Source organism: Trifolium pratense, linkage group LG5 (genome assembly GCF_020283565.1).
Source record: "Trifolium pratense cultivar HEN17-A07 linkage group LG5, ARS_RC_1.1, whole genome shotgun sequence".
In the NCBI taxonomy this organism is placed as follows: domain Eukaryota; kingdom Viridiplantae; phylum Streptophyta; class Magnoliopsida; order Fabales; family Fabaceae; genus Trifolium; species Trifolium pratense.
The window spans coordinates 6,576,297-6,600,464 of record NC_060063.1 but is presented as its reverse complement, the minus strand read 5'-3'; the positions used below and the strand labels follow the sequence as shown (position 1 = coordinate 6,600,464).

At 33.6% G+C, this 24,168-nt stretch overlaps 5 protein-coding genes across 14 annotated transcripts; 3 read left to right on the top strand and 2 right to left on the bottom strand.

Moving 5' to 3' along the window:
- Window positions 1-18,188, bottom strand: LOC123883899 (histone-lysine N-methyltransferase SUVR3). Of its 10 annotated transcripts, XR_006800537.1 has the most exons (8): window positions 16,890-18,174; window positions 14,069-14,469; window positions 13,056-13,365; window positions 12,643-12,711; window positions 9,623-9,931; window positions 6,423-6,728; window positions 3,523-3,828; window positions 1-739 (listed from the first exon to the last, which is right to left on the bottom strand). XR_006800537.1 is itself a non-coding variant. In XM_045932854.1 (2 exons), exons 1-2 carry the CDS (start codon window positions 17,533-17,535, stop codon window positions 14,081-14,083), a joined length of 1,035 nt encoding a protein of 344 aa, XP_045788810.1. In that variant the 5' UTR covers window positions 17,536-18,175; the 3' UTR covers window positions 13,720-14,080. The 10 variants fall into 10 exon arrangements, 1 of the variants encoding a protein (XP_045788810.1); XR_006800544.1 differs by lacking the exon at window positions 12,643-12,711 and having other exon boundaries at window positions 9,623-9,904; window positions 16,890-18,188; XR_006800541.1 differs by lacking the exon at window positions 12,643-12,711 and having other exon boundaries at window positions 13,983-14,469; window positions 16,890-18,175.
- On the top strand, window positions 2,941-3,832 carry LOC123885952 (LOB domain-containing protein 20-like). The gene is made up of 2 exons (XM_045935289.1): window positions 2,941-3,231; window positions 3,539-3,832. The coding sequence occupies exons 1-2, from the start codon at window positions 2,941-2,943 to the stop codon at window positions 3,830-3,832; spliced, it is 585 nt and encodes a 194-aa protein (XP_045791245.1).
- LOC123885951 (LOB domain-containing protein 20-like) lies at window positions 5,691-9,850 on the top strand. The gene is made up of 2 exons (XM_045935287.1): window positions 5,691-6,062; window positions 9,638-9,850. Exons 1-2 carry the CDS (start codon window positions 5,691-5,693, stop codon window positions 9,848-9,850), a joined length of 585 nt encoding a protein of 194 aa, XP_045791243.1.
- LOC123885950 (LOB domain-containing protein 20-like) lies at window positions 10,368-10,757 on the bottom strand. Its single transcript, XM_045935286.1, has one exon. It carries the CDS (start codon window positions 10,755-10,757, stop codon window positions 10,368-10,370), a length of 390 nt encoding a protein of 129 aa, XP_045791242.1.
- Window positions 12,022-13,256, top strand: LOC123885949 (LOB domain-containing protein 20-like). The gene is made up of 3 exons (XM_045935285.1): window positions 12,022-12,067; window positions 12,205-12,392; window positions 13,074-13,256. The coding sequence occupies exons 1-3, from the start codon at window positions 12,022-12,024 to the stop codon at window positions 13,254-13,256; spliced, it is 417 nt and encodes a 138-aa protein (XP_045791241.1).
- Window positions 18,189-24,168: the final 5,980 nt, after the last annotated feature.

Here is a 24,168-nt window from a genome sequence, read left to right as displayed (position 1 = left end):
TAGACATAAAGAGATTAGTAGTTAAATAACATTGTTCCAACTGTTATTAGATATTAATGAGACTGTTTCTCTATCAAGCACAAACACACACAGGGTTCTGACACAGACACCAAAATTAGAGAAAATAAAAGTGATTGAATGTAGCCAAAAATGCCAGTGTCTTGTCAGATTTGTATACCAGACACACATTCAATATGCAGTTTCGGTGTTACATAGCTGCTGCTACAATGCCTATGAACTATTGTCAAATTCATGAAAACTACTCTTTCCTAATACACAACGATATCGACCCCCAAATGAAGGATCCCGTCACATCTCATTAAAACTAAAATAAAAAGTCCTATATTTTTCAACTTTCAAGTGACTCCTGAGGGCAATGTTACAAGGCAAAAAGGGCTGTCGCAGTAGCATGGCAACTTGTTGGACTTTTTCTTGATTTCTCCATAGCTGAAAATAAGCTTCATTTTTTGGATATCTTTCAATTTCAAAGCAAAGAAGCAAAGGCGGGGGAGCAAAGCTCATGAACTTCTAATTAACTTTATGCTTACCATCACATGAATGATTTACAAACCGTGCATGTTTCCTACTCTTGTCGCGTCTATGTTCAATCTCAAACATGCCTTTCCTGAGGGGAGGTGTTCCCTTACAACTAAAATAGCAGAAGAGAATCTTGCACGCGATGCCCATTCATCATAATTTGTTGTCTCGTTTGTGCTTCCTTGGTTTTTCAATAGTTCACCTTTTACACACAGATAACCACATATTAATTTTACAACAATTCTCACATGGGGATTAAAATAATCACTTAAACATTAGCAAACACTAGAAGGTAGTTTCTACCAATTTTCATATAAATCTGTAGTTTTTTTTTTTTTGACACAATATAAATCTTTAGTTGACATGCATATATTTGATAACCTCACCATCTTAGGGGTACCTACCATCACCGACATAAAATGTTATTTTGAGTGGCTTCTCGTAAAAATAATTTTTCAAAGATATCTTTTTGGAAAAATGTGATATTTATTATATTAAAATCTCTAATAATGAATATCCATGTTAATGAATTGGAAAATTACTCTTTCAATGAATAACAAATGAGTTGAAAATGGCTTCTACTATTTTTGAGTAAGCTCTCATAAAAACCATTTTAAGAAATAAAAAGTAAAAATCAGTTTTTTTAATCTATAACAAACAGGCCCTGAAACACAATGGAATTAACTTTCCAATTCTAGCTTCTGTTATGGAGAACAAAAACTCCATATTTCAACTTCTAGTAGGAATCAATTTTGGAAGGAAAAACAATTAGACTCAAGAACACTAATAATACATATCAGAATCAACTCATGAAGAAAAATCAATTCAATTAAAATACATCATAATCAACTTTATGATTCTAGAATCAATACTAGTTTCTATTATGGAGGCAAAAACTCAAAATTCCATCTTCAAGTTATAACTAAGGCTTTGGCTAACGTGCAATAGTGAGACATATGTTTCATGGTGCACAAGTAAATATTAATCATTAGATTGATCTATCTATACATAAATATGATACACCCTCTACACACAACTTTTTTTCTTCTTCTTCCTCCGCCCTTTTTCACTCATCCCCTTTGTCATGAATCTGGTTTACCAATACATTTACATTTGGCTAAATGAAACAAAAGACCCTTTAAACTAATTAATCCTTTTAATGAAAAAAAGATAAATATCCAACCATATGAAAATTTTGGATCCCTAATCAAATTGAAGAAACTAATTAATAAAATGAGAGATAGTGAAGCGAAAGAGTGGAGAAACTTTTTAACTGAAATTTCTTAAGAACAAGATGAGAAAAAGGCTGTGATTATTCAAGCCACGCCATGGCTAAAGCAGAAGACAAACGAGATGAGAAAAAGAAATTGGACCAAATCTGTAGAGTCAAATGATACACGACCTGAAGAAGTAAAACCATCAACCTTGTTGAATCTAACTTATTTGTTTTTCAAAGATCTTAATCTTAGATGATGGACAGATTTAAGTTTACGGACGGTGCACTGTTTTGGGCGGCACAACAGTGACGGTAAGAACTAAGAATTTGGTGGTGAACGAGGAGAGAGAATGAAGTAAATTAGTGAGAGAGAAAATTCATGTGTTGTGAGACCATTAAGGAACATTTTAATCCAAGGGAGAAAGTTAGTCTTGCACCGTGAAAGACTTAATCAACTATTTCACCATAGCACTCGCCTATAACTAATTGTGAGGAAAAATCAATACTACTCCATAAAGGAACCGACTTTGTGCCTGTTTGGAACCACATCAAAAAGCCAATTAACGCACAATTACGTCAAAACTTTAATTTGCTGCTTTACAAAATTCATGATGGCCAACATATATCCGAACAAGCACTTTATGACTGTCGAATCAATTTTAACTACTAATAATGAAGTAAAAACTCAATTATTACATAGCAATCAAAGAAACTAACGTAAATCTTGGTTTTTCCATTCTACACGGTAAGAGAAGCAAAGACTGTGCAGTCTTGTACTCTCCACAAAGACAACCTTTCCAAGTAAACTTTAAGAAAACCATCATTTTCTCATCACGTTAATATTATATTCACGCAGTCTAACAAACACGGCAACAACAAATAGTACTGCTATCACACCATATACAACCCCTTACCGCGTGCTATTCACAAAAGCCCTCAGAAACCTTAAACACGTTCTCACATATACAACAAAAATACCAACCTGTCATGCACCTTGCCTGCCACATCAAGCCACATTCACATGTCCAACGTTCACTCCCCTCACAAAACATCACATATAAACATCCACACGCAATATTTTAAATTGTGATCTACAACAACTACTATAAATAGCCACAACATTATTGAAGTTTTATATCATAATCTTACAACTATACTTATATCACAACATTTTTCGGTGATCTTCTATGGCTGAGTCACAACGTGATGTTACAGTGCCATGTGGGGCTTGCAAGTACATGAAGAAAAAGTGTCCTAGTGAATGCATCTTCGCACCCTACTTTGGTAGGGAACAAGGTACAGCTAGCTTTGCGGCTGTGCACAAAGTGTTTGGTGCTAGCAACGTCTCTAAGCTCTTGTCCAACGTTTCAACTAACCGCCGCCACGAAGCAGCGGCAACTATATCCTATGAGGCTCAGGCTAGGCTATCCGATCCGGTTTATGGTTGTGTGTCCACCATTCTTGCTTTGCAGCAACAGGTTGAGTAGAATATTTGTCTATCCCTAGCTTTTGCAGTTTCTATTTACCTTTAATAAACCATTTACAGTAACAATCCATTTTCGATAAAAAATTAATGTCTTATTTTACACTTTAAAGCGAATGTTCACTTTAGATGAAACAAATCAAAAATATTGAATGCCTACTAGATATAATTAACCGCCATTTAATTTCTTTTCAACAAAAAACAGAATATAAGGGTAAAAAGTGAAAAGTATAAACAAAAAAAAGCATCAAGAATTTTATTCATGCATAAATGTTGAATAACTTACCTTATGGCGAATCCAGGTGGCAGCAATGCAAGCAGAGGTCTCAATCATGCAAACTGAGCTGATAAACAGAAGATTTGCAGGTGCAAATGCTCTTCAAACTACACATCAGGAGCAGCATCAGACGCTACAGCAGCCAAACTTCAACGTTCAGCCAGCATATTCCAACAATTCATATGCTGCCACCAACAATTTCATGAACATGAACAACTTCAACCCTGGTTTTGACCTCACAATGGAGACGGCACCCTCATCACACGGCTTAGAGCCTTTTCAAAACTCTTGGTTCTCTCATTTTGAGGAAGATCACTAAGAAAAAAAGCATGATTCAACAAGTCTTCAACTATATTATTTCACTATCATTACCATCAATGAGTTTCTATTTTTGTTTCTTTTGTTACATCCTTTATTTTCACAACATTATTCTCAAGAATAACGCTTATATATAAAGTCAACAAACATTTGAATATTGTTTCTACAACAAACTATATATCACATCAATTTCCTTGGTTAAGCCTCATGGTGGAATATAAAATATCTTGAAAAAGAAATCACTTTGAAGGTAATGTTAGTGGTAATAAGATGGAAAAAAGCAGTAATAGAGAGAAAGGCTAATGGGTAAAGGGCGAGCTTGGCACCCTTTAAAGCAGGGTTTTATGTTAGTCATTTTGTAAAGGATTTCGGGTTTTGTTTGAAAGAATGTGAGAATATGGGATTGCTTTCCCTGTGTTGACACTTGCTCAACAGCTTTATGTGTCACTTAAGGCTCATGGTGAAGATAATTTGGGTATTCAGGCTCTTATTTTGGACAATTAATGTTTCTCTTCCACCCTCTCTCGATTAAAATCATGACTGTTAATGTTAGTTTGTTACTATTGTATGATAAATTCTTCGATAGGTCTCTCTGTTGCCAGTTTTACAGTTTGATATTTTTTTAATATGATGTTGAATAATAAAATTTTGTGTTAGTGGTGGTGGCCATTGGCCAGACAAATGTTTATAAACAGAAGTTATGGACACATAGGGTGATATTAAAGTTTGTAGGTGATGGGCACACAAATGTTTTTAAAAAACTGGTAATACTGGTTATTGGACATCAAAAGCAATTTTCCCATCATCAGATAATTTGAGCAATTATCCACAGTAAACGTCACCTTGTCTCACAATCTGCAACAATAAATCTTCTATGCACCTCTAGTTCGCATCCGATATGGAAGTTTCTCTAAATTTGAATGTCTCATCTAAAAATTGTACTAATTCTCTAGTTTTTGGCAAAGTTTAAAAATCTCAGATTGGAGATCAAATCAATGAGACCATTAATAACCAGATATTAATAAATAAAAAGGAAAACAATATTTAAGAGTAGGACTAAATAGGTTTTAGGTCGCTATAAATCTATTATTTCGTTTTACTCTTTTTAAAGTAATTCTTCAAATAACAGTTCTTCAAATGCTTTTGGTCAATAATTTTTATCCCTGCTTATGTCAACTCATTTATATCTTTCGAAATTTTAATGATTTTTTTTTTAATCATGTTTGAGAGATTATTAAAAATATTGTAAAAGAAGCTAAAACAAATAGCAAAATTGATATATTTATCACACATTAAAGATTCTAAAGTATAGTTAAGTGTATTGTATATTTCTACAAACAGAAAAAAAAAAAAAAAAAAAAAAAAAAAAAAGAAATCTTGGATGAGTCCATAACCATGAAACCCACACACGTCTTTGGTTTTTCCAATCTACACAGTAAGAGAAGCAGAGAGTACGCAGTTCTTGTGCTCTACATAAAGGCAATCTTTCCAAGTAAGCTTCACACAAACCATCATTTTCTTTCTCATCATGATAATAATTTATTCACACAATCTAACGAACACGCCAATAACTACTACTTTTATCACACATCATATAGACCCCCCTAACCACGTGATATTCACACACTCCTTCTCCAACAATAAACGCTTCCTCATTTACACACCATAAAACTCACAACATAATTCACCTTTCCAACAACATTCACATGACCAACGTTTACTCCCCTCACAAAACATCACATGTAAACACCCAGCATATAATGTTTTAAATTGTGTTTTTGTTATGAAACCAACATCATTGATTGATGTTTTAGTATAGCAACTGTAGTTGCATCAGTTGTATTTGTCTCTGATTCTCAATGGCCGAGTCACAACGTGGTGATGGTAGTTCCAGAAACACGTGTAACAAAGACACCAATGCTGCAAAGCGTGCAATGACAGGAGCGACACGAGATGAATCGGTTATACCTCCTTGTGGGGCTTGCAAGTTCTTGAGGAGGAAGTGTAGTGGTGGGTGTATCTTTGCACCCTACTTTGGTAGGGACCAAGGTGCGGCTAGATTTGTGGCTGTGCACAAGGTGTTTGGTGCTAGCAATGTGTCCAAGCTATTGTCCAGTATTTCGACTAACCACCACCATGAAGCAGCAGCAACTATTTTCTATGAGGCTCAGGCTAGACTATCCGATCCTGTTTACGGTTGTGTGTCAACCATTCTTGCATTGCAGCAACAGGTTGAGTTAAATATTAATCTATCTCTATAGTTTTAGTTTTGCAACTTCTATTCACCTTTAATAAACCATGTACAGAAAACTCCATTTTCAGTAAGGCATTTATGAATTATAATCCATTATACAAGTGCTAAAAACGTTATTTCAGCTCGGAATGTTTAAAAAAAGTTAGAAAATACATTCAAAGCAAAAGTTCACTTTAGATAAAAAAAAAAATTGCATTACCAAGATTAAAGTAACCACATTTTAATTTCTTTTCAAAAAAATACAGAATATAAGTGGTTACTTTAATCCACCAAAAAAAAAGGTATAAGAAAAGAAGCAACAATAATTTTATTTATGCACGAATAATGAAAAACTTACTTTAAGGCCAATCCAGGTGGCAGCAATGGAAGCAGAGGTCTCAATGATGCAATCTCAGCTGATGAATCGCAGATATGCATATGCAAGTGCTCTTCGAACCACACACCAGCATCAAATGCTACAGAGGCCAAACTTCAATGTATCTGTTCAGCCAGCATACTCCAACAACTCATCTGCTTCCGCCAACAATTTCATGGACATGAACAACTTCAACCCTGGTTTTTGACCTCACAATGGAGACGGCACCTTCGTTGCACAGCTTAGCGCCTTTTCAAACTCCAGATTGTCACATTATGAGGAAGACGACTAAGAAAGAAAGAATGAGTCAGCAAGTCTTCAACAATATTAATTAACCATTATCATCAACGAGTTTCCATTTTTGTTTCTTTGTGACATCCTTTTATCTTGACAATATTCTCAAGCATAATGCATGGTTAAATATAAATTCAACAAACATTTGAAAATTGTTTCTACAACAAACTATGCATCACATCAATTTCCTTGGTTAAGCCTCGTGATGGAATGGAATATAACATACCTGGATTATTATAATTTCCATGTCCTAAATCCTACGTAGCTAGCATGAAGCAGATAAACGAACTTAATTATCATGAGTAAACATAAATATAATAAATTCAGGGTTGAAGATATGTGCCTTCCCACTTATAGTAAAATCTCTTGATTACTTATACCACCTAAAAATAGATCCTTTACATAGAAATATTAGATACAAGACTTCACCCTTGACCTATAGACCATCATCTTAACAAGCTACAGATTAGCATACAATACAACTCTGTGTAAAACTCAATCATTATCATTCAAGGAAAGGTTGTCAAAATGGCAAATCAAAATGTACCATGATTTTATTCTACTTCAAAATAGAGTGATTTTGTCTATTATTTAGCTGCCACGGCCTACAACAGTTACTAAAAAACGCAAGGAGGCGTTGCGCTACACCAGCCGCTATACCAACTTCTATGGTGGCTATATTGACTATAGAGACTCAAAGTTACATTATTCTTTATCTTTATTATTAACAAAGACAAGAAAATCCCATTCAAAGTAACACAAAGGCAAATGACTACAATGCCTGTTTTAAATATCTTATGTTAAAGAAATAATTATATTCAGTTTGACGAAAGAGATTTAGTTTCCTTAATTATATTCAGTTTGATGAAAGTGATTCATGTTTTTATACATTTAGGTAAAAGTGAATTCAACAATAGATTTCAGACAAAAGTGAATTAAACGATTATATGTGATGTTTTGTGAGTGGAGTGAATGTTGGTCATGTGAATGTGGTTGGCAAGGTGAATGACGGGGGCGAGATTTTTGTTGTATATGTGGGAAAGAAAGTTTATGGTTGGTGAGGGAGTGTGTGAATAGAACGCGGTAAAGGGGTGTTTACGATGTGATAAAAGTACTATTTATTGCCGTGTTTGTTTGATCGCGTGAATAATATATTAACATGATGAGAAAATGATATTTTGCGTGAAATTTACTTGGAAATGTTGTCTTTGTGGAGAGTACAAGAATTGCACAGTCTTTGCCTCTCTTACCGCGAAGAATGGAAAAACAAGACATGTGTGGGTTTCGTTCATCGTAATGCAATAATTGAGTTCTTGCTATATTAACAGAAGCTAGAAAAACTAATGCACAATTACGTCAAAGTTTGAATTTGTTGCTTTACAAAATTCATGACCACAACCCTGGAACGCGAGAAACGCCAAGGCAACATATATCCAAAAAGTTTTATGATTGCAGAATCAATTATAGGAAAAACTCAATTATTACAGAGCCATAAACAAAACTCACGCATGTCTTGGTTTTTCAATTCTACACGGTAAAAGAAGCAAACACTGTGCAGTTCTTGTACTCTCCGCAAAGACAACCTTTCTAGGTAAACTTCATGCAAACCATCATTTTCTCATCACGTTAATATTTTATTCACACATCAATCAAGCACGGCAATAAATAGTACTTTTATCACATCGTAAACACCCCTTTACCGTGTTCTATTCACACACTCCCTCACCAACCATAAACTTTCTTTCTCACATATACAACAAAAATCTCGCCCCCGTCATTCATCTTGCCAACCACATTCACATGACCAACGTTCACTCCGCTCACAAAACATCACATATAAATATCCACCCGACAGTGTTTTCAATAGTGATCGGCAACCACAACTGTATATAATCACATCATTGGTTGATGTTTTATATAGTCTAAACAACTATAGTTGTATCAACTACATTTGTCTGATTTTCTATGGCTGTATCAACTACATTTACAGAAACACTCCAATTTCGGTAAAGAATTTATGAATTCTACTCCATAATAATACAATAGTGTTAAAAACACCTTCTGCTCAAAATGTTAAAAAATTTCAAAGATAGTACATATATACTATGATGTGAATAGCGTGCTATAGAGGTATAGCATAGCGGCGACCCCCTCTTCGCTGCGCCAGAGGGTCGCGAACCACTATTTAGAGAAGCAGTTGAGAATTGCAGGTGAATAGCGGCGTGATAGCAGTTCATCGCTCTACTATGTTCATTCTTTCACCACTCTGCTCTAAGCGTTATATTAAGCCTACTGATGACAACCTTTGATATAGGTTGGCAGTGGCAATAACAAGAGCAAAGAAGCATCAATTGGGGATAATGGGAGAACTTGATGGAATGTTTTAGTCTTCATTTAAAACCTATTTTGATGGGAAATGACAAAGGTTATTATAATTATTAAGTATGAATGTCCCTTTAATTTTGTGATATTTTCTATTTTTAAGTATTTAAGTATGTTGATGGAATTTATGTTTACTTTATACATGGTATTTTAGTCTTCAGTCTTCACAATACACCTTACATCAGAAGTGTCCGTGCCAAAAAAAGAAAATAAGACAATCTAACGTACGAACATAAATGATATTGCATGCACATACATAATGAGTCAAAAATGTTTTGAAATATAACCTACTATTTTATCATCAACAATGGAAATGTATTATTTTACTCTATAAAGCAAATGTTCACGTTAGATGAAACAAATACAGAAAATTGAATGCCTAGAGTAAATTAACCTCCATTTAATTTCTTCTGAACAAAAAACAGAATATAAAGGCAAAATGTAAATAGTATAAACAAAAAGAAGCATAAAAAAATTTATTCATTTATGAATATTGAATAACTTACCTTATGGCCATCCAGGTGGCAGCAATGCAAGCAGAGGTCTCAATGATGCAAACTGAGCTGATGAACAGAGGATTTACTTGTGCAAATGCTCTTCAAACCACACCCCAGCAGCAGCATCAGATGCTACAGCAGCCAAACTTCAACATAGCAGTGCAGCCAGCATATGCCAACAACTCATGCTTCCACCAACAACCTCATGAACATGAACAACTTCAACCCTGGTTTTGACCTCACAATGGAGACGGCACCCTCATCAAACAGCTTAGAGCCTTTTCAAAACTCCTGGTTCTCTCATTATGAGGAAGAAGACTAAGAAAGAATGATTCAGGTAGTTTTCAACAATATTATTCCAACATCATCATCCATGAGTTTCCATTTCTGTTTTTGTTGCATCATTTATCACCCATAACATTATTCTCAAAGGATAATGCTCATACATAAATCCAACAAACATTAGAAAATCGTTTCTACATAAAACTATTAATCAGCTCCCTTTCCTTTGTCATCAATTTTGATGGAATGTAAAATTTCTGGATTATTATAATTTCTAAGTCCTATATCTTAGCATCAAACTGTTAAATCAACTTAAATACTTCTTATGTGTAAACATAAAATTGTGAGTAAATTTCATTTGTAATGAAGAATGCCTCGATTGGAATTTCTATCACAGGATGATCATATTTTATGCAAACAAAGCTAAACAAAACAGTAATTAAATAACACTCCTACAACTGTTATGAGGATATTAAGGAGATTGTTGCTCGCTTATCAAAAAAATCAGAATGGTGGACACACAACCATAAACCGGATCAGATAGCCTAGTCTGAGCCTCATAGGATATAGTCGCCACTGCTTTGTGGCAGTGGTTAGATGAAATATTGGACAAGAGCTTCGACACATCGCTAGCACCAAACACCTTGTGCACAGCCGCAAAGCTTCCTACACCTTGGTCTGTACCAAAATAAAGTGCAAAGATGCATTCTCTAGTACACTTCCTCTTCAAGAACTTGCAATCCCCACATGGCACTGTAATCAATACCTCTTGTGTTACTCTCGCCATGGCTCGCTTTGCACCATTGGCACATATACGACGCCTAGTTCCCGAACTACCATCACCACCTCGTGACTCAACCATTGAAAATCACAGACAAATGCAGCTGATACAATGTTTTAAGACTACATAAAACATTAGTCAATGATGTGACTATATATAGTTTGTGGTTGGAGATCACAATTTAAAACATTGTCGGGTGGATGATTCTTATATGTTTTAGTGTTCTAGAGTATATTGAATATATAGAGATTTTGTCTGCTATTTAGCTACCATAAATGATATTGCAGGGAGGCGTTGCGTTACACCAGATTCTACGGTTGCTATATTGAATATATAGTACTCAAAGTTACATTATTCTTTATCTTTATCATTATTTAACACAAGAAAGTCCCATTCAAAGTAACACCAAAAGTTAGAATCATTTCTGGAAGGAAAATCAATTCTACTTTAAAACACTAAGGGCCTGTTTGTTACAGCATTTTTGAAAAATGATTTTTATAGTGTCTTCTATTTGTCATAATATTTATTAAAAAAAAGCTTTCAAATGAGAAATTGGTTTAAATAGCTTCGCATAAAAAATCATTATGTATTTCATCCTTTTACTACTTTTTCTGGAAATAAAATTTAAACAAAAGCTTAAAATGAGAAGCTATTTTGAGTAGCTTCGCATTAAAATCATGTTTGAGACATATCTTTTTGGAAAAATATGTGATTCTTATTATATTAAAATCTCTAACAATGAATATCTATGTTAATAAATGTGCAAATTGCTCTTCTAATTTATAACAAATGTGTCCGAAATAGCTTCTAGTATTTAATCTATAACAAACGGGCCCTAAAACACATAGGAATTAAGTTTGTGATTCTAGAATCAATTCTAGCTTCTATTACAGAGAACAAAAACTCCATATTTCAACTTCAAGTTGGATTCAATTCTGGAAGGAAAAAAATTATACTCTAAAATTCTAAAAAGATGTCAAAATCAAATCTAGAAGAAAAACCAATTATACTCAAAAACACGAATCTAACATACACGACAATAAATAGTACTTCTATCGCATCATATACACCCCCTTACCGCTTGTTATTCACACACTCATTCAACAATCTTAAACTCATTCTTTCTCGCATATATAACAAAAAACACACCACATCATTCACCTTGCAACCACATTCACATGACATGACCAACGTTCACTCTCCTCACAAAACTTCACATAAAAACAACCACCTGACAATGTTTTAAATTCTGATATGCAACTACAACTATACATAGTCACATCATTGATTAATGTTTTATGTAGTCTTACAACTTTGTATCAGCTGCATTTGTCTGTGATCTTCTATGGCTGAGTCACAAGGTGGTGATGTTAGTTCGGGAACTAGGCGCAGTAAAGGCACCAATGTTGCATAGCAAGCCATGCAAGAGCAACACAAGAGGTAGCGATAACGGTGTCATGTGGGGCTTGCAAGTACTTGAAGAAGAAGTGTACTAGTGGATGTATCATCGCACCCTACTTTGGTATAGAACAAGGTGCAGCTAGCTTTGCGGCTGTGCACAAAGTGTTTGATGCTAACAATGTGTCGAAGCTCTTGTCCAATGTTTCAACAAACCACCACCACGAAGCAGTGGCTACTATATCCTATGAGGCTCAGACTAGGCTATCTGATCAGGTTTATGGTTATGTGTCCACCATTCTTGCTTTGCAGCAACAGGTTGAGTAGAATATTTATCTATCTCTAGCTTTTGCAGATTCTATTTACCTTTAATAAACCATTTACAGAATACATATATATTTTCTGCTAAAAAAGTTAACAATACATTTCAAACAGGGTACATATATATTTTTTCATAATTAATTAAAAGTAAACTGAGATGAAACACCAATACAAACATAACACTGATATTGACACATCAGCACCAATAATAATAATGCGACAAAATTGATTAATTAGATGTAATCACATGTGTCAGTATTGTGTTGGTGTTGGTGTTGGATACCAGACACTTCACTTTCCATCAAAAGTGTCGGTGCTACAAAAGTAAACAGTGCACTTTTGAAAATAAAATAACTAATAAGACATTTTAAAATTTGTAAGTAACATAAATGATATTGCATATACATACATAATAAGTCATAAATGTCTTGAAATATCACCTACTAATTTTCTCATCAACAATGGAAATGTCTTATTTTACTCTTTAAAACGAATATTCACTTTAGATGAAAGCAATAAAAAAAATTGAATGCCTAGATTAAATTAACCTCCATTTAATTACTTTTCAACAAAAAACAGAATATAAAGGTAAAAAGTAAATATTATAAACAAAAAGAAGCACAAAACTTTTTATTCATGTATGAAAATTGAATAACTTACCTTATGGGGGCAATCCAGGTGGCAGCAAAAGCGGAGATCTCAATGATGGAAACTGAGCTGATGAAAAGAGGATTTACATGTGAAAATGCTCTTCAAACAACACCCCAGCAGCAGCCTCAGATGTTACATCAGCCAAACTTCAACGTAGCAGTGCAGCCAGTATATTCCAACAATTCATATGGTTGCACCAACACCTCATGAACATGAACAACTTCAACCCTGGTTTTGACCCCACAATGGAGACGGCACCCTCATCACACAGCTTAGAGCCTTTTCAAAACTCCTGGTTCTCTCATTATGAGGAAGATAACTAAGAAAGAAAGCATGATTCAGCAAGTTTTCAACAATATTACTTCACCATCATCATCATCAATGAGTTTCCATTTTTTTTCTTTTATTGCATCATCTATCCCCTATAACATTATTCTCAAGGATAATGCTCATATATAAATCCAGCAAACATTTGAAAATCGTTTCTGGTTTATTATAATTTCCAAGTCCTACATCCTAGCTTCAAAATGTTAAATCAACTTAAATAATTCTTAGGAGTAGACATAAAATTGTGAGTAAATTTCATCAGTAATGAAAAATGCCTTGATTGGAATTACTATCAGAGGATAATCATATTTCATGCAACCAAAACTCAACAAAAAGATATCAGTAATTAAATAATACTCTTACAACTGTTATGAGAATATTAAGGCGATTGCTGCTACATGAAATACAGATACTGAATACGACACTAGCTCCAATAATAATTAAAGAAAAGAAAGTGATTGAATGTGAACACAAGTTTTAGTATTGAGTCAGTGCCGGAAACCAACATGTGTAGGACACATAACACACCTACAATCTGAATAGTGTCAGTGCTACATGGCTGCTACTGCAATGCATGCTATGAACTATTGTCAAATTCATGAAAACTACCTTTTTCCTAATACACACAACATCAACCCCCAAAATTAGGCCCCGCCGCATGTCATTATAAGTTATTACCAAAATAAAATTCCTACATGTTTCAACTTTCAAGTGTCTTCAGAGGGCAATGTTCCAAAGCAAGAAGGGCTGTTGCAGTAGCATGGCAACCCGTTGGACCTTTTCCTGATTTCTCCATAGCTGAAAGTAAGCTCTTCGTCTTTTTGGATATCTTTCAAAGCAAAGAAGCAAAGGCGGGGGAACAAAGATCCTGAACTTCTAATTAGCTTTGTGCTTAAATTACCACCATCACACGAATGATTTACAAACCGTGCAACGTTTCCAATTTTTGTTGCATCTATGTTCAATCGCAAACATGCCTTTCCAGATGGAAGATGTTCTCTTACAACTAAAAGAGCGGCAGAGAAACGACCGCGTGATGACAGTTCATCATAATATTGTTGTCTCCTCTGTGCTTCCTTGGTTGTCAATAGTTCACCTTTTTCACACAGGAAACCACAAATTAATATTACAAGCATTCATGTGGGTATTAAAAGAATAAGTCATGCATGAAAACATAACCATAAGAATCAAAAAAACTATCAGAGATAATCACCTTAACATTTAGCAAACACTAGAAGTTAGTTTCTTCCAATGTTCAGACAAATATTTAGTACATTCATATATTTAATAAACTTGGCATCTTAGGGTTACCATCATCAAAATATAGTGCCTTTCAATTCCCTATCTTAGTCAAAATATCAAAGGTCCTACCTTAACTACTAACTTATATTCAAATTGTTTTGCATTACTCTCCTTCATAAGAGGAGACGTTCTCAAATTATCAGTTTGTTCCACAGCACCAGTCTACAAGCAGTTTATATGTATGGATTTGAAATATTCCTACTCAACATATGAAATATTGATTTTGCCGTCCAAGTGGGTTGCCGAAAGGCCAAAACCAAAGAAGCCGCATTGCTACTGTAGTAAAATTTCTTGATTGCTACGAGCACCTAGAAAGAGATTCTTTACATAGAAATTTCAGATCCAATAATTCACCAATTAGTGTAGAATACAGCTCAGGTTGAAGTGAGAACTCTAACATATCATTCAAGGGAAGGTTCTCATAATATAAAGAGATTTTATTCTACTTGACAATATGGATAGACGGCATTATAGCATGTGTAAGAAGTAAAATTCATGAATCATAGTATCATAATAACAAGGTTCAAACCCGTTGAAAAACCAGAAAATAGATGTTGACCTTATTTGACCAGACCATGCTAGACATAGCATAACAATTCTAATTTGATAAGACATATTTACAAATCACAAGATAAGTTCCCAACTCAACACACAAAAGAGGTTAATAATGTTTAAAATCGTTGGAAAAATTGACAAATGACAAGGTTCATAATTACTGAAGAGTGAAAGATGGAAGGACTGGAATCCCCTAGTTGGACTTGGAGTCAACTTAATAATTTCATACCATAGTACCATACACATGTACAAGCTCAAAAACCGATGAGTTCAAAAACCTAAAGACATATTCATAACTAGTAATCAAAATACATTGTTTACAGTATGCAAACTCAATATAATGCAATAAAACAAAATATGGAACAACTATAAGTTGGTGGCATAATGTTTGGATTTTTACATGAACTTCGCTGTAGGGGCCTCTATTTAGCCGCAACAGCCTACATCAGCTACTAAAAAATTCAATGCAACAGGGCACTACGCTATGTTCGCTAATTTGGTGGCGATATTGACAATAGAGACAAGTTACATTATTCTTTAGCGTCAACAAACACAATCAAGTACCATTCAAATTAACAGCAGGAAGAGGCAAATGACTACAGATACAATGCCTGTTTTAATTACAGATTTAGCTTCTTTTGAATGGTTTGGTAATGTTGAAAATTGGTTTTGAAAACATCAATTTAGTTAAAAGTTAAAAGGGAGTTGAAAGTAAAATTATTAATGATTTATGTTTGGAATTTAGATAGACATACCTAAAAGTGAGTTGAACAACAAATTTCACGTTAAAAATCAATTATAAAGGCAAAAATTTCAAACTTCAGCTTCAAGTTAGAATAAATTCATGGGGAAAAACAAATACTTGAGAACACTAAAACACTTCAAAATCAACTTTATGATTCTAGAAAGTAGAAACAATTATAAATTCTATTAAGGAGGCAAAAACTCCAAATTCCAAATTCAAGTTAGAGTTAATTATGGAGGAAAAATCATTTCTTCCCCAAAAAGGAGTCAACTTGGCACCTGTTTGTAACCACGTCAAAAAGACAACTAACGCAAGAATATGTCAAAGATTCAATTTGTACCTTTACAAGACCTATGTAGCACCAACACTTCACATTGAAGGTCTGTCTAGTTCCGACACGAAATAAACATGTGCGGTTACATTCAATTATTCAATTTCCTCAAATCATTATAGAACTTGTCAGTGTTTCATATCCTAAAACATAAATAACAATCAATCTTAGGATTCTAGAATCAAATATGCACTTAAATTAATAATGAAATTCCAAAATAATCTACATGTTTTGCGTTTTGAACTAGAAACTCTCGGAGTAAAAATCAATTCAACTCGAGAATAAGAATCAACTTCTATTATACAGACATAAAAAACTCCGAATTTCAGCTTCAAATGAGAACCATTTCTACTATAAAACACTAAAACACATATAAGAATCAACTTCATCATTCTAGAATCAAGCAAAAACATGCACTTAAGAATAATGAAATTCTATAATTACCTACAAGTGTCGTGTTTCATAGCAAATTCATATCTTTGTGTTTCATAGACTATAAAACATACATATAACAATCAATCTTATGTTTCTAGAATCAAACTAACATGCACTTAAATAATAATGAAATTCCAAAATCACTAACCTGCATATTGAAACAAAAACTCTCCTTTGGCAATCACTTGATCAGCAAACAAACCCCACCCTTTCCCTTCACACCTAACAATCTTAACCCTAACCCTAACACCATTTTGACTCACTCTGTTCCCACACTCCCTCCCACAAGAACAACCCACCCCACACTCTCTTCCAACATCACTGTCCCCACCATCAAAACACAAACACCCATCATCATCATCACAAACCTCACCACACTCACACCCAACCACATCAACAAAACTCACTGATTCCGATTCATCGACCGTTTTAACCGGAATTGGTGAAATTACAGAACTAACCTTCCATCCCCATGGTTGATAACGAGGGAGATTATGAGAGAGAATGAGTGAAGGTGTGTAGAGAAAGTAAGAATAAGTATGATTGTGGAAATTGTGATTGTTGTTGTGGAATGGGATTGGGAAATTCTCGAAGGTTCTAGAAGCATCGGAGATGCGAATTAGGGTTATGGTTTTGGTGAGATTGTGGAGAGATTTGCAAGTTAAGGAGAGATTAGCGAGTTGTTGATGGGTTAGCCATGGAAGAATTAGGTCAGAGTTTTGGATTAGAAAAGATGAAGAGTTTGGATTATTGCTGCTACTGTCATCCATCGTCATCGTCTTTGGAATCTTCATTTGTGTTTCTCAGTCGCGAAGACGAGGAAATGGGAAGTATAGTGTTTTGAATGGAGTAAAGAGAGTGGAATGTGAATATTGAGAAATTGGGTTATTACCCAGCGATCAGGTTTCATCTCATCACGAAAGATTTGGGTAGTATGTTTTAGATATTGAGTTTGATCTTCAGCTCATTGTAATAAAAAAAATGGGTTACTACTATTTACTACCAATGTTTTTAAAACCAAACCGGCTGGTTAAACGGGTTAAACCGTGAATCGTGATCTAATTTGGTTTGGTCTGATTATTAAAACCGCTTGTCTTAAAAATTGATAAAAAAAAAAAAAAAAAAAAAGTGCTTGCCTTAAAAATTGATAAAAAAAAAATGAGCTCGTAAGAACTAGAAGGAACCACTCTAACTAGATAATCGGAATCGGTTTCCCAAAATCGTCTGGTCCAAAAAACGCAGTGCAAATTTTTTTTTATTTCTTCACTTTCCTTTCAGATCTGAGTATTCTAACCCTTTGTTGGCCATCTTCGAACATTTAAACTCCATGAATGTTTTAGATCTATGAGCATGAGGAAGAAAGAGGAGAGAATAAGGAATAAAAAAAATGAAAAAGAAATAGTAGAGAGAGAGATAGCAGCAGCACATATTGAAAGTGAAAACAAGCAAGAGGCGATGTTAGTTTATCATTTATTTAGGGTTATGTAGTTGGGCCAGAAATAGCATAATTATTTTGGGTTATGTATTTGGGCTCTGTTCAATACTTGGTGAATTTCTTTTGGCACCTCCTAACTTTTCTCACGCACCTTGCTAAATTCCTAAAATATCGATGTCCGCTACTTATATCATAAATATCCGCACATATGAAAAGTGAAAACAAGCAAGAGGCAATGTTAGTTTATCTTTTATTTAGGGTTATGTATTTGGGCCAGAGATAACATAATTATTTTGAGTTATGTATTTGGACTTTGTTCATTACTTGGTGAACTTCTTTTGGCACCTCCTAGATTTTCTCACGCACCTTGCTAAATTCCTAAAATATCTATGTCCGCTACTTATACAACGGACGGAATTCTCCAATTAGGCATCGAATGGAAAAAAAATAAAATCAATTTCACCAATGTTTTAAGATTTCACGCCCTCAAGAGATTGTTGCTAAAAGTGGGTTATGTCTCCTGAATTCCAAACAGAGTTACAATGCCTTATATAGGCTACAAAATAAAACCCAAAACAAAGACATAAACTAAAGAGGCTCAATACATAAACACTTCTAAACACACCCCTAGATTCACTCAGCCAAGGCAAAGCTCGATAAGCAAAGTTGCGCATGACATAAGTTATCTAACAAACTCTCCCTTAAAAATGAATTTCACAAAACATAAATCAATTTACGGTAGACAAACCATACATTCATATGTCCTCCCTTAATCTGCAAAACAAACTAAGCTTAAAGGGTTTGGGAAGCATATCAGCCAGTTGTTCATGAGTGTTATAGTGTTTGAGCTCAATCACATCTTCCTTAGTGAGATCTCTAAGGAAGTGATATCCTCACATCAATATGCTTGCATATCTGGATTTTTGGACAACTTGATAGAGGATCTATTATCACATGGGAGGACATGATCATTCACTTGATCAGCCTTCAATTAACTAAGTAAATTTCTCAACCAGACTCCTTGAGCAGCACAAGAAGTTGCAGCCACGTATTATGTCTCAGTGAGTGGATAGTGTAACTATTGATTTTATTTAGACCACCAAGTTTGAACAAATACCCACAAGTGTTTTTTCTATCATCAAATTCACTTGCATAAGTCCACCCTTGTATCAACAATTTTTCTTTATTTTCACAATTGTACCAAATTCCTCGTGATTTTTTTGATAGCAACCACATGAATTTCAGTTGGCATCTCCATATATCTAGCCACCAAGCACAATGAATATGCAAGATCAGGTCTTATGGCCAGTAAATACATCAAACACTATTGATTTCTGATAAACATATGATTTTTGTAATAAATTATAATTATCAATGTCAAATTAGTAAAATTACTAAAGTAGTAGAATTAGAAGGGCAGAAAGTTTGGAATATTATTAAAGTCGATAAGGACAAAGTAGTAAACTTGGTTGAAATTGAAATTACTTTTAAAATAATGTTATAGATTGATGAGGACAAATTAAGTTTTTTAGTAGTAATTCATTTTAATATATTGCGGTTTTGTTTCTATTTTTATGTTTTTAATCTTTTATGTAGACATAATCTTTTTTGTTTCTATTCCATGTCGACTAGATGGAATAGCATCAATAACAATTTGTGAATCGCTTTCAAAGATAATATTGGACAAATTATGGGACTGAACAAATTAAGTAGCAAGAGACACGACAAAACAAGAATTTTTGTCCCCACTGAACCATATGACAATTTTTTGTCCACAGTACAACTATAAAAATGCTAAAATACCCATTTTATTTTCGAATATAAAAATTGTATCGCCCTATCTCTCTCTGGTATAGTTTTGTCTTGTCCTGTATTATCTCGTATTGTCCTGTACTATTCTGTCCAGTCCTTATCGTTTTACGAATCAAACGCACTATTCACTAATTGCTTCCTTCATTGCCATAGCCTCACGGCCCTCACCTTCTATTGTATTGAGCCTTCCATGCATGACATTAGATCCCGCTATAATAAATCTTCCTCGGCGATCTCTTGAACACCACCCCCAACCTGTTGCACCAGCATTGTTGTAAAAGCTTGCATCAACATTACACTTGAAATAGCCTTGACTAGGTGGCTGCCAATGTTGCATCTCGCTAACAGCATCATGTTGATGTGCTTCTGCGTATTGCTGCCATCCTTCCACATATGTGCTGCCTTCATTCCCACTTGTCTTGCATTAGCTTTGTCTTCATTCCACATAAATTATTTCTATTTTGCCAAATTATCCACAGCAGCACTGTCAGTGCCACTTGTCCAGCCACTACCTTACTCTCCTTATTACAAAGTTTTTAATGACAATAGAAAGTGGATATACTTGGACCAATACATGCTTTTCACAATTAAGTTGGGTAACTCTAACCCACTCACATTGAATGGGTAGTTAATAATTGGTCCATTTTTATTCAATGAGAAGCATGGAAATTGGAACCTCATATTAGCTATCAGATGTCCACAAATTTTAACTCAACTGACGGAAATATTGAAATTACTAGTGTCAGACATCAGGACCGGGGTTCGAATCCCGATCACCCACTTTGTGTGTGAGTTTTCAATGACTTTGTCATTTCGTCTATCAACCAAAAAAAAAAAGTTTAACTCAATTGCCAGAGACATTGCATTGTATACGTAGAACCTTAAATTCAAACCCTGAACATCTGACTTATCCATTTCAACTGAACCCCCTAGACTTAAAAAAAATACCCATATAATTCTATATAATTTATAGTTTGAACCCTCTCATTTTTAGTAATATCTAATTTTTTCAATATATAGACTGCCCTTTAGCCAAATTAGTTTGGTGTAATTTGATGAATGGCTCAGTTGGGAACATATTTTATGCTGCTAATTTGGAACATTGAATAACTTTGAACTTGAATCAAGACCTTGGGAAAGAGAAAGAAGGCACGTGGAGTTGTGTGTAGGTTGTGGGGTGTCATTTCCTTTGGTTTTGGCGCAACAAAGAAGCTCATGGAGATGAAAGTGGGAGGCTGAGTCAACCTTGACAACTTATTATGAGTCAGGTTCAACATTATCAGCAAGCTAATATTATACAAGGGGACTGGATAATGCTTAATACATATGGGTGTGGGGCTGCTTCGAAACTCGAATGGTCAGTGGTTCGGGGGTTTTTCACATCATCTGGGCGGTGTAATGCATATTTTGCAGAGCTGTGGGGAGTCTTTGATGGTCTCAAGTTTGTTTATGATAAAGGGTTTAAAAAGATAGCGTTGCATATTAATTCTTATATGTCATGGTACATATGCTACAAAGCGACAAGGACGACAATGTTGTTGGATGAAGAATTATCCAAGAAATTAGACGGTTGCTTGCAATGGATTGAGAAGTTAAGATTAGTCACTCTTATCATGAATTAAATGCTTGTGCCGATGTACTTGCTAATTTGAGGTGCGACCATGAACCGAGGATGCTTGTGTATGAGCAATGTCCTGCGAATCTGAGCTCATTGTTATTAACTGGTGTTATGAGAATTACTACCCCTAGAGTCATCTCTCTGTAGTTTCTTTTGTCTTTGGCTTCCGCCCCTTTTGTATAAAAAAAAAAAGTCTTCATATTCTATTTCTAATGACCATGTGAGGGAGCATGAGGTATGAAACTTCACATTTTTATCAAATATATTTCGTGTTTTCTGGTCAAGTAATTAAGAGTGCTTTGTTTTTGCTTTAAAAAAAGTTTTTTTGTGTATTTTTTAAAATGATTTTTATTATAATTTAGTTAAAAATTAGTAAAAGTTATTTCAAATTCATCTTTTTATAAATTAAAAGAGTAATTTTAACATTCAATAACTTAATAAAAATCATAATTTTTCAAAAAAGCTAGTATCTCTAAAAATTAAATTTACGAAAAGCTATTTAAAATAGCTTTTCTTTAGAGATTTTTTCTTTTTGAAATTTTATGATTCAAAAATATTTATAACAAAATGATTAAATACTTAAAACGACATTTTAAGATAAGCTATTTAAACCAAATTTTCATTTGAAACTTATATAAATAAAAAAAAAAGTTAGATTTTTTTTAAGACAAAAACGGTACACTATAAACAAACGCACCCTAAATATATTTCTTATTAATTCATTTTGAACTTAAATACAACCAAATTATCTCAGTTGAAAACTCGGATGAATGATCATATGATGATATATATATATATATATATGGCTGATGTTAAATACTTTTTTGTCCTTTCAAACGTAAATGTTATATTTTGCCCATCGAAATTGGATAATTTTAGGTAATTTGAAATAATTTTTTTTTGTAATATAATTTTTATCCATTAGAATAAGTGGAGTATTTCGTTTAAACTTCAACTCTACATATATAAAATGTGATGTTACTAACAATTAGTTAAACTCGCGGAAGGGAAATATTATTGTGGAGGATAAAAGTATAAATTTCAAATATTGATGAATTGATTGTTGGAAAAATTAGGAAGTTAATAGTTAGACAAAATCTATAAAATTTTAAACACGTTGAAATTGCAGTGCTGAGTGATTCAAAATAAGAAATATCAGTGTTAAATGTTAGGCTTAACTACATAGTTGTTCTCTTATATTTATTTTAAGTTTTAATTTGGTCCCTTACGTTTAATAAGTATCAATTTGGTCCCTTACGTTTATTTTAGGTTTCAAGTTAGTCTTTTCCGTTAGTTTTGTCACTAACACTGTTTGAACAGTACACGTGTCACTGTGTCCAAGTGCCACGTGTCAGTCCACATATGCAAATTGGCTGCCACATGTGACAAAATTGACGGAAATGATTAACTTGAAACCTAAAATAAACGTAAGGAACCAAATTGATACTTTTTAAACGTAAGAGACCAAATTGAAACCTAAAATAAACGTAAGAGACCAAATGTGTAGTTAAACCTAAATATTAATTATTCATCAATAGCTAATATTATTTATTTATTCTAAATATAAAAAATTATCACTTAATTTATTCTTTACAATTAGTGCTTAGTTTTTTTTTCCTGGTGAAATAATTAGTGCTTACTTTAAAGGGAAAAATACCATAATAGATACAATACTTTTTATTTTAATAACTCAAATATATTTTTATTAAACTATCTTAGATACCGATTAATCTCTTTAATCGAGTAAATTATTCAATACACATTTTATTTGAATATGTATTGTTATACTACCAAGGTAGATAATTCTAATATGTTCACTAATACAACATTTGTGACCTGATTGAATTGATTCATTTTTTAGCTTATGGGAAACAACTTATGCAAATAAATAAGTTTTATGCATTATTATAAGCTTTTCAATATAGTTTATGAGAAAACAACTTATAAAGATATAATTTTTGTTAGTAAAAACATGAAAATTATTTTATATTATATATATGTATGATAAAAACATATGATTATACAAAACTTTATTTATTTACATAAGTTCAAAAATAAATCAAATACAAACGGACGTTTATTTGTTTTTGAACTTATCAAATTCAGCCGTATACCGGTACATATCCAAATAAGAAGTGTATATGAAGTGTTCATCATCCACTTAATATTAAAATGTCAAAATAAATGCAAACACAAACACTATAAAATGTTAAATAATCGATTATCCCAAAACCTTAAGGTGTTAGGATAGAGTCATATCAATGATTTTATATTATTTCTAATACGCCCCCTCATGCAAGAGCCCACTTGGGCTTGAAGCGTGGATAATGCATAGACTCACCTACCATATGCTTAAATTCCACTTTTTAATTAGAAAGTGGGAGGAGCGAGAATCAAACTCTAAACCACTTAGTCATAGATGCTCTGATACCATGTCAAAATAATCGATTATCCCAAAAATCTTAAGGTATTACGATATAATCATATCGATGATTTTATATTATTTCCAAATAACTAAACAAAAAGGGAAACAAGATCAGAAATAGACAAAAGGAGATAATT

Coding starts and splice junctions, on each gene's coding strand:
- LOC123885952 (XM_045935289.1), top strand. CDS start 2,941: ATGGCTGAGTCACAACGTGATGTTACAGTGCCATGTGGGGCTTGCAAG. Junction 3,232..3,538: donor TTCTTGCTTTGCAGCAACAG/GTTGAGTAGAAT, acceptor TGGCGAATCCAG/GTGGCAGCAATGCAAGCAGA.
- LOC123883899 (XM_045932854.1), bottom strand. CDS start 17,535: ATGAAGATTCCAAAGACGATGACGATGGATGACAGTAGCAGCAATAAT. Junction 14,470..16,889: donor GTTTTTGTTTCAATATGCAG/GTTAGTGATTTT, acceptor TGTGTGAAAAAG/GTGAACTATTGACAACCAAG.
- LOC123885951 (XM_045935287.1), top strand. CDS start 5,691: ATGGCCGAGTCACAACGTGGTGATGGTAGTTCCAGAAACACGTGTAAC. Junction 6,063..9,637: donor TTCTTGCATTGCAGCAACAG/GTTGAGTTAAAT, acceptor ATGGCCATCCAG/GTGGCAGCAATGCAAGCAGA.
- LOC123885949 (XM_045935285.1), top strand. CDS start 12,022: ATGGCTGAGTCACAAGGTGGTGATGTTAGTTCGGGAACTAGGCGCA. Junction 12,068..12,204: donor TAGTTCGGGAACTAGGCGCA/GTAAAGGCACCA, acceptor ACTTTGGTATAG/AACAAGGTGCAGCTAGCTTT. Junction 12,393..13,073: donor TTCTTGCTTTGCAGCAACAG/GTTGAGTAGAAT, acceptor GGGGCAATCCAG/GTGGCAGCAAAAGCGGAGAT.
- LOC123885950 (XM_045935286.1), bottom strand. CDS start 10,757: ATGGTTGAGTCACGAGGTGGTGATGGTAGTTCGGGAACTAGGCGTCGT.